This window comes from Rissa tridactyla, chromosome Z (genome assembly GCF_028500815.1).
Source record: "Rissa tridactyla isolate bRisTri1 chromosome Z, bRisTri1.patW.cur.20221130, whole genome shotgun sequence".
NCBI classification, from domain to species: domain Eukaryota; kingdom Metazoa; phylum Chordata; class Aves; order Charadriiformes; family Laridae; genus Rissa; species Rissa tridactyla.
Window position 1 is genome coordinate 52,214,202 of NC_071497.1, and position 14,914 is coordinate 52,229,115.

Consider the following 14,914-nt stretch of genomic DNA (forward strand, 5'->3'; position numbering starts at 1 on the left):
CCAGCGGACTATAAATGGCATATAATTAGATGCAAATGTTTGCATAACCCAGTTTGGCTATTTTCTGGAACTTGCTGTGACAGTATCCTGTGGAGGCAGATGTGTAGCATCCAGTGGATGATGATACTTGCTAGGTTATATTCTCATGTTCATTACTTTCCTACTTTATTCCTTCTTTTCACAAGTTAAGGCAAGTGTCTCAGCGTTTAATTTTGTATTGAAATTTAAAGTTTTGCTTAAATGCACAAGACTTATATGTTTGCCCTAGGTCTAAAGATAGTATGTACCATGCCCTTGGGTACAGCACTATTTTAGTTATGCAAGCTGCTATGACCTTTGAACAGCAGGATATACAAATGGGAATTTCTACAATGAAGGAAGCATTGCAAACATGCCAAAGGTAAGCCCAAGCAATGAACATTTATGAGGTACTTAACACAGTAAATGTTCTTTGTAAGATATCCCAGCTGTCTGTATGTTCTCAAAGCAGGCTATTGTCAGTGTGATAGCGATGTAAATCTGGAAAGGCAGAGTGATTGTTGCTGTCCAATTATTTGTAAGGGTGTATTTCCTAGGATTGGGGGGGAAAAAAAGACTTTTTCTGTCTGGGCGTGTGTAGCCTCTGAAGTTGGTAAGTGGCTGGTTGGCTTTGTAGACCTACATATGAGCTGACACTACATGATTGAACTACCTGAGCTATTTCAGCTTGTGACTTTTTGTTTTCCATGGGGATCAAGAATTTAAAAACTCCGTATTTTGAATTTTCCCTTTCATCATGAAAATAATTTAAAAAAAAAAAAATTGTTTTCAAAGGCGGACCCTAGTAGTTTAATAGCTCGTTAGCTTGTACTGAAGTTTCTTCTAAAACCATGCAATTTTAATATTATTGTTACGACTAGAAGTGTTTTGTTACCTTTAAATTAAAGGGCTGTTATCCCCATCAAGAATGATGCAAACCTTTTCCTTCTGGTCTTACTTGGAACAGCAATGAAATACGGTAGAAAGTAGAAGTTATTAGTGACCTTTATTTTTTTTAATTAAAGAAACTTACAAAATGGATTGTCAAAGCTAAAGTGCTTAACAAGCCTCCAACAGAAACAGAAACGAGTGCTTTATTCTGCTGTGCTGGTTCTTTATCATGTTGGTTTACCATAATTTATCATGAATGGTTTCCAAAGAAATTGCCTCCAAATGTTTAGACATTTAACATGACCTCTTTAACAATGTCAAAAGAAAAGGAAATGGGACGAAATTATCAGGTACTCCCTGAAGAAAACAAAGGGTCAGCAGTTTCTGCCTCTTTTTCAGGTTTGCTATTGATTCACAGTTTCATCTGAACTATGATGTTTAGTATGTCTGAAAATTAGGTGCCTCTTTGTACTTCAGATAGTTTCAAATAAGGGCTGCCATCTCAGCAGGGTACAAACTTCTATGCATAAATGCTCTGCTTTAGTCTGTCACAAAACTCATAAAAATGTGAGATAAAGGCAATCAAACACTCAAAGGTGAAGAATTGCCAGAACTACATGTGCCTTAATTGAGCATGTTTTTGGTGTTACATTAATCTGTAGTGTCGTAATCTTGTCGTCAGGATCCTGTGCTTTTCAATGTGCAGAATACTGTGAACAAACGATAAGCTAATGCTCAGTATTTGTAATTAATGACTTCCTGACTTAGAAAATACATTGCTTTTCTGAATGTAGAATTGTTTCTTTAGCTTCTTCATAAAGCCGAGTTGTTTGTAAATAGTAACAAATTTATTTTTTGAATGTCATACTAAAATAAACTAGTAATTTATAACATGGACAGTTGAGATCTGTTGAAAGTAGAATATGTGACCTTGGCATCATATCTGGCATAAAATGCCAAAAGATACTGAAGTATTAGAGCTCCTTTTGATTTTTCATTCTAATTCTGAGCACAAATTTAAGAAATGGAAAAAAATAATTCATAAAACTTTGAAGTGCAGTTCAGGTGGCTTGCCCAGCGTCAGAGAGACCTCCGGAGCTGGTGGGTGGAAGTCGGGTGGAAGCTATTGTACACTTAAAGTAGATTAAATGCATGCTTGGAACATAATCAAGGTTGGATAGGCTTCTGAGCCTAGATACATACCAGTGTCCACAATTAGACTACTCAAAGAATTGCAACTACTGGCAAATCATCCCTTTACTAAGAGTCCCTCTAAGTTGTGGTTTGAAATGTTTAAGAGCTGTAAATAATTAAGTTCAAATTTGTGTTGAAATGTTGCTCATGCTGTGTGTTTTTTTTTTCTTCTGTGTACAACTGATTTAGATTCAGAAAAAGAAACACGGTGGTGGAATCCTTGTCCAATCTAGTTTCTAAACAGTCAGCAGATCAGTTGAGCGAAGGTAAGTGGTTTATAATAAAATTAAAATAACAAAGTGAAAAAAGCTCAAAAACATCCGACCAACATGTACTAATATACTTAACCGCCTACATGGTAGTTTTTTTGAATTTGAATGCAAAGCTTCTCAAAATGCGGGATTCAGCATAATGTTGTTATTTTTTTGGCTCTGAGCATGCATGAATTAAGATGCTTAAGTATGCTTTTTTTTTTCTAACCTGACACAAAAGAATCCTCTCTAATACTGGACATGTCAAACTCACCACGCGTGTACTCTACGTAGAGCAGCCTTGTGCATGTGGCTGGTCTTGCAGCATGAGTGCAGAGTAACTCATGTCATGTGTTAAGTCAAATACTTTAGTGCTGCATGAGGACAGAAAGTCCACCTGGTGCTTCCGTTTTGCTGAGCATGAAGCAGGTTGAAAACCCATTAATAGTGTCTTACCAGACTTCGAAAAAGCCTGAGCCGCAGTGAGCGTTAGCATTCACCTGTAAAAGTTTTTTCTAAGACATGGAAGGAGGGTTGGAAGACCTAGTTGCTGTAGGCTGATATTTCAACTCAGGATCAATGGGAAGTACAGGAGAGCAGCCACCAGAATGACAAGTAGCTTTTGCCGTAGTCTGAAGTCAAGTCTGGAAAGATCAAAAGTGTTGTCTGAGGAGAAGTGAAATAGAAGATTATTTTTAGCTTTCCAATTACTACTTCTACTGGGATTTGTGTATTGCAGCTATTATTCAGCAGTTATTAAAACAGCAACAGCAGAATCTTGCTTTTTTTTTTTTTTTTCTTTTCTTGGCAACATTTTATTTGTTCCATTTATTCCAAAAAGAGAATATTGACAATAACTTTGTTGACAGTAAATAACTTTTCTTTCTTATATAGAGGAAATGCATGCTGAAATCTGCTATGCTGAATGCTTACTACAGAAAGCAGCTCTCACCTTCGTACAGGTAAAGTTCATAGTTTATTCTGTATTTCTGTATAGCAGTTTAAAGGAAAGTATGTTAGTACTTGTAAAACACCATTCCCACACTAGGTATGCTATTTAAAAAACAGATTTTCTCCTAGTAAATGAGTGTTATTTCGTGGCAGTGACTGAAAGTATAGTAATTCTTCTCTTTGTTTATGTGAATAACCAGTGATGTTACTGATACCCAGGAATCAAAAACCTAAGGTATATTGCAGCCTTACACAGGTGGTATGTTTAATTGACTTACATCACATCTGACAGCGTCCAGTACTTGTTTAAAAAGATGTTCAAGTATGAGGATATGTCTTGTTTGAAAGTGCAAGTCTCTTTTCACGCAGAAAGGATAGAATGTTTCCCAACTAACAAAACTTCAACTCATGCACACTTATCTCCCATTCAGTGTCACTCTCCATGCACTTCTCACATGTTGTCAGGAGCAGAATAGTAATGAATGGTTATAAAATGAGCGTTCCTTAGCTTTACTGAGGTAATAATATAGTTCACAGAAAGATCTGCTGTTTAACACTGTGTGGAACTTCTTGTTTAGCTTCTGGTTCAGGGACTTTGTGCTACTATGTTTTCAAATTATGACAGTGTAAAATGAAAGAAAAACCAACCTTAGAGGAGTACTTTCTCTAAAGCAGCACCTCGCTATCCATCATGTCAGAGATCCATTGCTGTTGACTACAATACCCTGCTCTGCTGATTGCTGTCATGCCCCATATTTTTCATCTTTGACTGACCTTGATTCATCTGAGGATGATGATGATAATGTAGCCATTCAGAAACAGGTAGCAAAAATGCTTGTACTGAAACACTTGAGTTTGTGTGTTCGGTCTTGCAGAGAAAACAATTGAGGTCTTGATTGAGATGACCCTTTTATGGAAGCCAGAACTTCTGTTGGTTAATGGTTCTGAGGCTTTTTTGTGTGTGTGATTTTTCACTTTACACATCATATATGCAGTATTCAAGTATTCAAATGTGCATTTCTGAAATGCCTACATGTTTCCCTTCTATGTGAATTCTAAGAGAAAAAATTCTATCCTGTGGAGCTGTTAGCCATCTCGCTTTTTTGGGAATTTATTTTTGGTTAGTGCATTGTGGCTTTACTTTGATTTTTCTAGAGGTTAACAAGCGCATATGTTGGGTAGTACATGTGATTACTGTTGATCAGCAATGGGAATTCATATGTTCAGAGGATTCTTTGGTTTGTCTTCTGCCAGGTCCTAGGCTTGCTTGTGTGTGTCAGAATTGGCATTTCAAAGCTTTCTGAAAGGTCCTACAGCACCATCTGGTGGAGAGCTTTCTTGTTTCATTTATATGCGTTGGAAATTCTGTTGAAAGTGACTCTTACTTTTTTTTCACTCCCCTTTTAAGTTTTAAGATGTGTAACATGCACCAGAGAAATGTTTCCCTGACAACTTAAAGCAAGTGTTAACTTCAGTCTTAGAGATGAGTCTAATAACTGAAAAACCTTTTTTAGTATTTCCAGTGACTATTAAGTTATAAACAAATATAAATTTTACTGGAGGATTTTTGTGTATGTGTTATATGTAATAGCTGAATACACATTTTTGTACAGTTAATTTTTTTTCTTCCAGGATGAAAACATGATCAACTTTATCAAAGGTGGCCTCAAAATTAGGACGAGTTACCAAATATACAAGTAAGCCATTAGAAAGCATTTAGATTCAATGTTGGTGCAGTTGCCTTAATGCCTCCAAAATAAAAAGAAATATTTTTATAGCAATTGTAATGATTATATTTCATATAATTTCTAAGTCATGTTTCCTCTTCTCTCCTTTTTTTTTTTTTCTGCATCAAAAGAGAATGTCATCAGGTGGTACAGATGACTCAGGGGAACAAAAGCAAAACTGAAACTTACTACCAGTTTGAAGGTGGAGTAAAACTTGGAATTGGAGCATTCAACTTGGTATGACTTTTTCAGACTACAGAAAGGCTATTGGGATAATTTTGTAGGATTCTTTGCAGTTACAGTACTGTAATCCTGTTTTTAAAATTGCACATGCTTTGAAGGTTTTATGCAATATGAAAACAGCAGTGGCTTTTTGCATGCGTGCCTTCTAGGATCTTTCTACAAATTTGTTCTGAATTGTGTTTAATTATCTTGGACTAATTTATATATATATTTTTTGAGAGGGAAAGCAGCTACACACATCTACCTGTGTGTAGCAGGAATTTTTAAGGTGCTTATGCTGTTGGTTACAGGATACCTGGAGTGGCTGCTTTTCCTAACATCCCCATATATACCATACTTTTGCGTCAGTGGTATAGATAATTACAAATTCAGAAGAATAAGCAGAAGTTTACTGAGTCTGTGCAAATGAAAACTAGGTACATCCACTAGTGTTTTGGGGTTTTTTTACAATTTACTACAGTTACCTTTTCACATCTGTTGTGGCAGTGGTGAGAGTTATTTCTGCTGGTATACTAATTTCTGTATCATTCCAGACTGGAGCTGGGTAGTTCTGAGTATGGTCAGAATAATTCAGGTCTGTCTGTACCTGGTCAGTCTTCAAAACCCAAGCAACTGGTAGATGTCTGTGTTCTGACCTTTCCTTTTCTTCATGAAGTCTCCTCAGTAGGAAGCTTAACAGAAAAGGTCTCTGCTGGGCAGAATCTGTTAGGGTGAATGGAGCTTTCGAACACTGACCGTCAAATAGACTTTCTTGTAATGCTTGTTGAAAAGGTGGTTGTGATTTTTGTAAGTTGTCTGTTGTGTAGGATGTGGAGAGAGCAGTTACAAGGGGAACAAAAAGTGCATGTAATAGAGGGCTAAAAGATGGTAGCAATAGCTAGCGTTTCTAAAATAGGTATGCTTGCTACTCTGCTAATTCAGCACTCCCAAAGTAGGAACAAGTAGAACTTTTGTGATACCATTGTGTCCTTTGATTGGGAGTAAAGGAAAATGACAATTGTAGGTTGTAAGTACTACCAAAATAGATAATACTTCCATTCCAAATGACCCACAATTCTCAAACAATTCTGATCAGCTGAAGACAGAAAAATCTGTCATTATCTGAAGAAGCACAGCTGGACTCTGTCTTGCTGCTTCCACGATGGATAATCATCAAAAGTCTGAATTTCCCTGAAGCTGCAAACTTCAGTATGTTGTTGATCATGCATGTCTATTTTTGAGTTCTTTTGTGGTTTACTTTTTCACTAATGTATAATGGCATTTAATACAGTAGCTGTCACTTTTGGTTCAAGTTTATTGTGCTTATACTTCTTTTTAAAGAATGTACAGAAGTTTTCCGTTATCTTATTTTTGTTTGAAATGTATTTCAGATGCTGTCGCTTTTACCAGGAAGGATCCTTCGACTTTTAGAATTCATTGGATTTTCTGGCAATAGGGTATTGGATCTGATATTTGTCTTTTTAAATTAGTCTTTTGTCAGATAAAGACTGGGTGGATTTAACATCATATATTTCACACTAAAAATATGATGATCTGTATTGTTTATCAGTATTTTAGTGTGGTTAAAAAGATGAGAAGTGGGCTAGATGATAGGCGTAAAAGCACATATAGTGATATCCTGATCTTGAACAACATGGGGAATGATGAGTTTGCTTCAGAGGGGGTTTTCAAATTGCAATTTTCTTTCCTTTTGCTGATCCTTAAGGAGAGGGTATCAGCTTTCTTTTCTAGCCTATGCAGTCAGAAATTAATGTTCCTCATACCAGTAACTGAGGGGAGAGTCACAGTTCTACATTTTTCCACCCACAAAGCCCATTTCTTTGGGAGAAGGAATTTCTGAATATCATATGTCAATGTGGAATCTTAATACATCTTTTTCTCATGGATGAGGAAAGTATTTGTCATCATAGCCTTGTTTTTGTAAACGTAGCCTTGTTTTGTAAGTATCTTACAGCCCTTTAAAACTTTTTGCCACCCGTAAGAAATAAAAAAAACCAACCCCAAACAACAAACCAATCAACACACAGAACTGTACAAAACTAAAATTCAAGTTTATTATTGAGACAATGGGTCACCATATGGTTTTATTGCTGTTAGTTTGTCCACAAATATGATTCTGCTTGTGTAAAATTAGACTTCAGTAGAGACCTGTTCATTCTGTTTCTTCCTGTGAAAGACCTGGTTCATGCTGAAGCTCTTCTAAAATAGACATTTTTGCCCTGACTGAAAAGGCAATAAAAGCTGAAAGGAAAAGATCAACCAATTTTGGAGTATCACCACAATTTTTTGTATGGTTTCATTTTTTTTAATTCTCCTATAACTCCTCAAGTTGCTGTGCAATAAAACTCCTGTTAGGTTAATATTTGTTTGGGGGCAAAAAGGTTAAAATCTGATACTATTGTGAAGAGCCACTGCTCTTGAGCAGGCAAGCTCTGAGCTCGTCTCGGCAATCCCCCAGGCAGTCAAGCTGATATGTAATGGGCGTAAACTGGGAAGGATGGGAAGAAGTTTCATGTGTTGAGAGCTGAATAAGTCTACATGAATCTGGATTCCTTTTGTCAGCACACACAAATTCCATTGTAGCTTCTGGAAATGGTGGCTAGAAGTTGGTGTGTCAGCAGAGGACATATTTTGATCAGAACCTCAAAATGGTGCCTGGCTTGCTGGAGGAGAATTGAGGATAACAGGATTTCTGCAAAGGAAGGCTCTTGCTGACAAATAGCACTGGAACGGTTGAGAGAGGTTCTCACCAAACGTAGACTTAAAAGACTTTACTCTGAAAGGCTCATAGCCAGGAAATAGTGGGGAAGGGATGTAGACCTGTGTGTCTGCATGGTCTGTGTGGTGTTCCCATTTCACTAGAGCACTGAAATGCATGTGTTATTTTACTCAGTGTTAGCTTAATCTTCTCCTCGCTGAGTGCTGTCAGCTGTGACAGAACTGTTTTGGTAGGAGGTTGCATGGATCTGAGATAACTAAGTGCTGAATTACGAAATCTGAAAGGAAAAGTGGATTTGGGGGAGCCAGAAACTATTAAAAGTAACTCTGTATACTGATAGTTAATTCTGCATGTGTTTGTGATGTTTCTTAGGAGTTGGGCCTCTGTCAACTACGTGAAGGCGCGTCTGGCAGCAGTTTGAGGGCCATTCTGTGTACTTTCACCCTGTTGGTTTATCATACTTACGTCTCCTTAATCCTTGGTGAGACCCACTGTGTAGCTGTTCAGTCATGCTACGCATTATGATAGCTATTGTGATTTTTTGTTTTTAAACTGAACTTCAAAACTGTGGCCAATTAGCTTTGTAACAGGAGATTGCTGTATACTTAATTATGATCTGAAACGAGTATCTCTGACAAAGCTATGTCTGCAGAAACGGTGAGGGTGGATACCATATACCAACATCTTGTTCCATTTCAAGGCCTGTCTCAACATGCAACAGCAAAATATCACAAAATATTTTTAGTTCAGACAAGTTCTTACCCATAAATTAACGTCAGATATTATGAAAACTATCTCCAGAAATAATTCTGTACTCCCAAACAATTTACTTGGAAGTTCAAACATGTGGAGAATTAATTACTTTTGCTACATGCGGCTAAAAGTCACCATTAATTCTGTATGCATCTTTGACATATTTTCACATTCTTTAGTTTGGAAGTATTTTAGTCCTTATCCTTCAGGCTCATCACGAAATTAAGGAGAACTTCATTTCTTTCAGTGTCACCTGTACTTCATTACTGAGCTCAAAATTAGTGAAGGAGGCAGCTGAGGAATGTTTTCCTAACTTGCTAAAACAATTAAAGGGATTTAAAAATATAACTAGGATCTATAATGGAACAGTTTAAAGAATATTCGTATATTCTATTCTGTTTCTACTTACAGGCATTTACTATCTTAAAAGCACTTAGTACCTTCAGGACAAAAATTCATTTTTATAGAAACACAATATGATAAAGTAATTCTGCTTTTGCATAAAAGCAATCGTCCGTTAATCTATTCAAGCCACAATATGATTGGGAAATGAAAAGCTTAATCTATGAAACTTTTTTTCGTAAGTACATTGAGGTTGGTTTGTTATGTTTTCTAGGCACGGGGGAAGCTAACCTTCAGGAAGCAGACAGTCTCCTCGAACCCTACCTCCATAAATTTCCAAATGTGTGTATTCTCAATAAATTTTATAACAGCAATATAATTACCTAAGCTTAAAATAGTAACTGGGTATTTTTCTTATATCTTTTCAAGGGTTCCATTATTCTATTTTATGCTGCCAGAATAGATATACTGAAAGGAAATTTTGAAAAGGTAAATCAATTTATTTTTTTAAGGTTTTTATTTGTTCAGTGCTCAATTTGGGGAAAAAATATTTGATTCATCTGAGTAAATTATTCTAGTTGGACTGAAAATTATGCTTATATCCCTGGTCATATTCAGTGTCAATATTGATTCCATCTCTCTCTCAGTCTCTGTAAGTGAGACTGAAGGGGAAGTTTATCTCATTTTACTAGTCGAATGTTCTCCACTTACATGCTAGGAAAGAATTTGTAATTAGACATGACTCTCATGTGGAGCAGTAATTGAGCCAATTTTCATCATTCTTACTTAACTACATCGTAGGCGCAGTTGAGGTTCCAAGAATGCATAGCATCCCAGCAAGAGTGGAAACAGATTCATCATCTCTGTTACTGGGAATTGATGTGGTGCTGCACCTTCCAGCAGAACTGGCTTCAGGCATATCGGTATGCAGACCTGCTCAGCAAAGAGAGCAGGTGGTCTAAGGTAAATGGGCAGGTGGACGTTGTTATAATGTACCAGTAGCCTCTCCAGAGATAAATTTGCATTTCAATTCACACAATAACTGTAACTTTTGCTTTCTTATGAAATCCATAAGCAAAGGGACAATGGCACCAAAATGGTAAGTTTAACTGGGTGGTTAAGGAGGAATTTTCATTGCATGTTCTGAAGCATCAGAGCCATAAATAGCAATGTTTGAGGCCTTCTTAAAACAGGTGTACTTACCATAGCTGTGGTGAAAGAAGAGGGAGAGTAAAACTGTTAACTTGCATCTCAAGTCAAGTTCTAACATTCACTAATAAAACTTGGCTGAAGAAACTGTGTTTGTTAATTATAAACAGATGAGAGCAGACCTACTCAACAGATGTCTTGCGACATGAAATTGGAAGGCTGCTGGAGACAGGGTCTCACAAGAAAAGTTTGGGCTATCTACCTTTCCTGTGTAAAAACATTTCTCAAAGTATGAACCAAGCACAAAATGCAAATAATTTTTGATACATCACTTTTGTTTGTTCCTTTCTAGATTACTGTTTTATTATGCTTGGTGGAAAAGGGGGTATATCCAATTCTTGACAAAAGAGGAAAAGAATAGTATGTTCAACGTGAAGTACAAATGTCTTGAATAGAATTATGGATGTTTCCTTTTTTCCTCTGCAAAGTCCAGTTATTGAACCTTCCTTGAATTAGTACTCAGATATTTTCTTCTGTTTTTTTCAGGCATGTCTCTACACATAACAGATCATATAATAACATTAATTGACTTTAAAATAGTTGTGTCATTTAACCTCACCTTTTTAATAGTGATTTGCGTAATAAACTGTCCTATTATTTGCAGGAGACACCTTTAGCATTCTAACTTACTTCGAATAGTAAGAAATATGTTGAAAATAAAATCATAGCATAAACTATGTGACAAAAAAAGATAAAATGTTATAGTTCCACCTGCCTGAGAATTACTGGAAACACTTTGCTGCAGCAAGTGGGCTTAGAGATTTGAGTTCTTAGTATATTGACTGAACACAACAAATTAGATGTGGTAATATGTTGCTATTTCTTTTTTAAATAGGCAATATACGTATTCCAGAAGGCAGCAATTCTATGTATGCTTCCAGAGGATGATTTGAAAAGGACTGGTGAGGACATTGTATCTTTATTCAGGTAAACATTTATAAAGCAACTAGGCATGCAGTCTTATTCTCCCATAGAGAAGTTTTTGACTGGAGTATCTTTGTCTTGTATGACTAACTTCCTACTTATAACCAACAACTTTTCAGTTTTTCTCTTTGCTTTTAGTGTCAGAATATTTAAAATGCTGCTTTTATCAGCAAACAAACATTCTGCAGCTGCAGTCTCAGTGGTGTGAAACAATTTAAGACATTATACTTCAGAGGAGAACAGCAAATCTTAGTAAATGAAATAAAATGAAATAAAAATTACATAAAGCAACTTTTGTTTTCTATTTTCCCTCCTTGTAGACAAGTGGATGGCCTAAAACAGAGAATTGCAGGTAAATCTATCCCAACTGAGAAGTTTGCAGTAAGAAAAGCTCGACGCTATGCAAGTTCTCAACCAGTGAAGCTGATATTACCCGCCTTGGTATTTATGCTTGCTTTCTTTTTGTCCTTTTCAAATAGAAAAGAAATAAGTATAATTAATTATACAGGGAAATAATAATATTATCCGGTAGTATGTGTCTGCTTTTTTTTTTAATTATTTTTTTAAGAATTACTGCATTTATACGATGAGATTTTTGTGAAGTGTACTGGGGACTGGACCATGCTACCAACTATTAGCGGTCCAACACCAGAGTCAGATTTTCCATGTGAAAGTTCAAACATACAGAGAATGACTGCTCTTGCCACATGAGGCTGAAAGTCACCTTTCAGCTAATAACCTGCATGGGTTTCTAGCATATGTTTTCATGTTCATTACTTTGGCAGGATTTCAGTCCTTGTCCTCCAGTTAAGGAGCACTTCAGCACTTTCTGTTCTCCTTGTGAAAATGAAGAGTGGTGGGGTGTGGGGTTTTTTTGGGTGTTTGGTGTGGTTTGTTTTTTTTTTTTTTTTTTCCTGTATATTGAATCAAAGTAAAAGGTGAAATTAATGGTAACTTATGCTATTCTAATTTCCCATGCTTTTAACTTCAGAGGCATTAGTCTTGCACAGTCTGTTTATGTTTGCACAGCAGTGGTACTTTGTATATGTGAGGCTACAATTTTTGTACATGGATAATTTAGGAACAACTGAAGATGAAAAACATAATTTGAGAAGAAATTTCTTACATTAGAGCTCATTGACACAGAAAGAGGAGTCAAAAAAACATTAATCCATCAGTTCTAAAATTCATTGTATACTCAATTACATATAAAGACCTAAGTAATAAAGTTGTCCTGGGCTTGTACAGCACAATGCTATTCAGTTGTGAGTATATGTATCTTTGGTCTTGCTGTCAAATCAGTATATTTTAATTTAAGAATTTTTCCGTCATGGGTTAAGCTAAAATAAACATAAGTGTTAATGCAGTAAGCATAAATTAGACAGGACTAGAGAGTTAAAACGAATCGAATAACATACTTGATAGTGTCCATAACGCTATTTCAGGCACCAACAGAACCATTTTTTTTTCTCCCTCTGAAACCCACAACATTACAGCACAAACAGAAGTGGAAATATTTCAGTAATGTATTATATCAGCTTCAGAATGACATCAGGTTTCATATTTCAGAAGTTTAATTACAATTCAAATATAGTAGAACAAATGATACTCTTGTGTTTGCAATTATTCAGTAAAGATCTGGGCAAAGTTTCGTATTGATTAGCATTAACTCTGCGTGTCTATTCTCTCATTCTCTTTGTGTTACAATGTGATAATACTTAAGGCATCGTAACCGGCATTGCTTACTATTGTACTGAAGCATCTGGGAACCTTTGTGCCAGGATTTGCCTGCATTTTTATTTTTTTTAAAAAATCAGATTTTGTAGGAATTACATTGGAAGCATATGTTGGATGTGTGTATTGAAACCACATTTTTATCTGGAAAGTTGTATCGACTTCCAGTGTTCCTCAATACGGAAGGTAACAGCCTATAGATTACAGCATCTATATATAAACACACGCATGAGTGTGTGTTTGGGTGCACGTGTATATGTGTATACTGTATTTACATACACACACAAATTTATCTATAATCCTGTAGAAGTAACTACTTTCAGCTCCTTCTTCAGTTTGTATGGCAGAGGCCACAAATTGAACCTAAAATAACCAGTTGCTGATGTATTACATGTGTGATGGTAGACTATCGTGTGATAAAATCTGTTCAGTTTTGTTTTTAAAGATCTGTGAAAACACATGATAGAAACCATTAAAAAGGTGTCAAAACTTTCAAAACTTAGAAACCCAGGTTAACTTTGCCCACACCCATTCAATGTCATCTTGCAACCCCTATACATAAGTACTCTTATACAACTTTAATTGAATGATTATTTAGATAAACGTGATTGTCTTTGTAAACTTGCATGGAACTGACAGAATGTCCTGTACTCATTGTGGGTGGTTATTTGAAGTCATACAGATACTTTTATCTACGGGCTTCTCAACCGTGAGTGTTTTGGCTTTGAAACATTTCATATTGTTTTAAACAGGTCTTTGTAGGCAGTATTTTCATGTGCTCAAAATGTTCCATAACAGCCTTCCAAGAGATAATCTTCAGTTAAATATTTATGCAATTCCATGAATTCCAGTGTTTTTGGTTTTCTTTTTTTTTCAGGAAATGATGTATGTTTGGAATGGCTTTGCAATTGTGGGCAAAAGAGCAGACCTCACTGAAAGCTTACTGGTGACAATTGAAAAAGAAGAAACTGCTCTGCAAAATGAAACTAGTAAGTGATTAGTTAAAATGGAATTAATAAGCTGGTAAGAAATGCTGACATCTTTCTTTGCTTCTGTCCACTAATGTTCTGTGAGGTAAGTTTTGCCTCAGGCAATGTGCTATTAAATCTGAGTATGGAAACTTTGGAGCCACATGAAAATTAGCAGTGGTTCTTCAATACATTCGTTATTGAACATTGAAGTGCTGGAGCGTGTCCAGAGGAGAGCCACCAAGCTGGTGAGGGGTCTGGAGAACAAGTCCTATGAGGTGAGGCTGAGGGAACTGGGCACGTTTAGCTTGGAGAAGAGGAGGCTGAGGGGAGACCTCATTGCCCTCTACAACTACCTGAAAGGAGGTTGGAGAGAGGTGGGTGTTGGCCTCTTCTCCCAGGTGAATAATGACAGGACCAGAGGAAATGGTCTGAAGTTGCGGCGGGGGAGGTTTAGATTGGATATTAGGAAGAATTACTTTACTGAAAGAGTGGTCAGGCACTGGAACAGCCTGCCCAGGGAGGTGGTGGAGTCACCATCCCTGGAGGTATTTAAGAAACGTGTAGACATGGCTCTTCAGGGCATGCTCTAGTGCCCAAGATTATTGGTTTGTGGTGGGGTGTTGTGTGTGGGGTTGTGGGTGTGGAGTTTAGTAGGTGGGTGCTTTTTTTTTTTTTTGTGTGTGGTGTGTTGGGTTTTTTTGTGTGTGGTTTTTTTTTTTTATGTGGTTGGACTCGATGATCTCGGAGGTCCCTTCCAGCCACTAAGATTCTGTGATTCTGTGATTATACAGTTTGACTGGTGCTGCAGAAGACTACAGAAAAACTTAGGGATGTGAGATCATTAGTTACAGAACTTAACTGAATCTTCATAGAATCATAGAATGGTTTGGGTTGGAAGGGACCTTAAAGATCATCAAGTTCCAACATGTCTGGCGTGGGCAGGGACACCTCCCGCAAGACCAGGCTGCTCAAAGCCGCATGCAGCCT

The 14,914-nt window shown here is 36.7% G+C and overlaps 1 protein-coding gene across 4 annotated transcripts in view; it reads left to right on the top strand.

Moving 5' to 3' along the window:
* Positions 1 to 14,914, top strand: part of TTC39B (tetratricopeptide repeat domain 39B) — an 83,661-nt gene that overhangs the window by 50,979 nt on the left and 17,768 nt on the right. For all 4 annotated transcript variants that reach the window (XM_054185742.1, XM_054185745.1, XM_054185743.1 and 1 more), the window contains 13 exons: positions 269 to 400; positions 2,293 to 2,369; positions 3,249 to 3,316; positions 4,938 to 5,002; positions 5,164 to 5,269; positions 6,646 to 6,711; positions 8,367 to 8,475; positions 9,364 to 9,431; positions 9,519 to 9,578; positions 9,891 to 10,052; positions 11,134 to 11,225; positions 11,543 to 11,663; positions 13,834 to 13,945. In XM_054185742.1, coding sequence (XP_054041717.1) covers positions 269 to 400; positions 2,293 to 2,369; positions 3,249 to 3,316; positions 4,938 to 5,002; positions 5,164 to 5,269; positions 6,646 to 6,711; positions 8,367 to 8,475; positions 9,364 to 9,431; positions 9,519 to 9,578; positions 9,891 to 10,052; positions 11,134 to 11,225; positions 11,543 to 11,663; positions 13,834 to 13,945 — 1,238 coding nt within the window. The remainder of the gene's footprint in view (positions 1 to 268; positions 401 to 2,292; positions 2,370 to 3,248; positions 3,317 to 4,937; positions 5,003 to 5,163; positions 5,270 to 6,645; positions 6,712 to 8,366; positions 8,476 to 9,363; positions 9,432 to 9,518; positions 9,579 to 9,890; positions 10,053 to 11,133; positions 11,226 to 11,542; positions 11,664 to 13,833; positions 13,946 to 14,914) is intronic.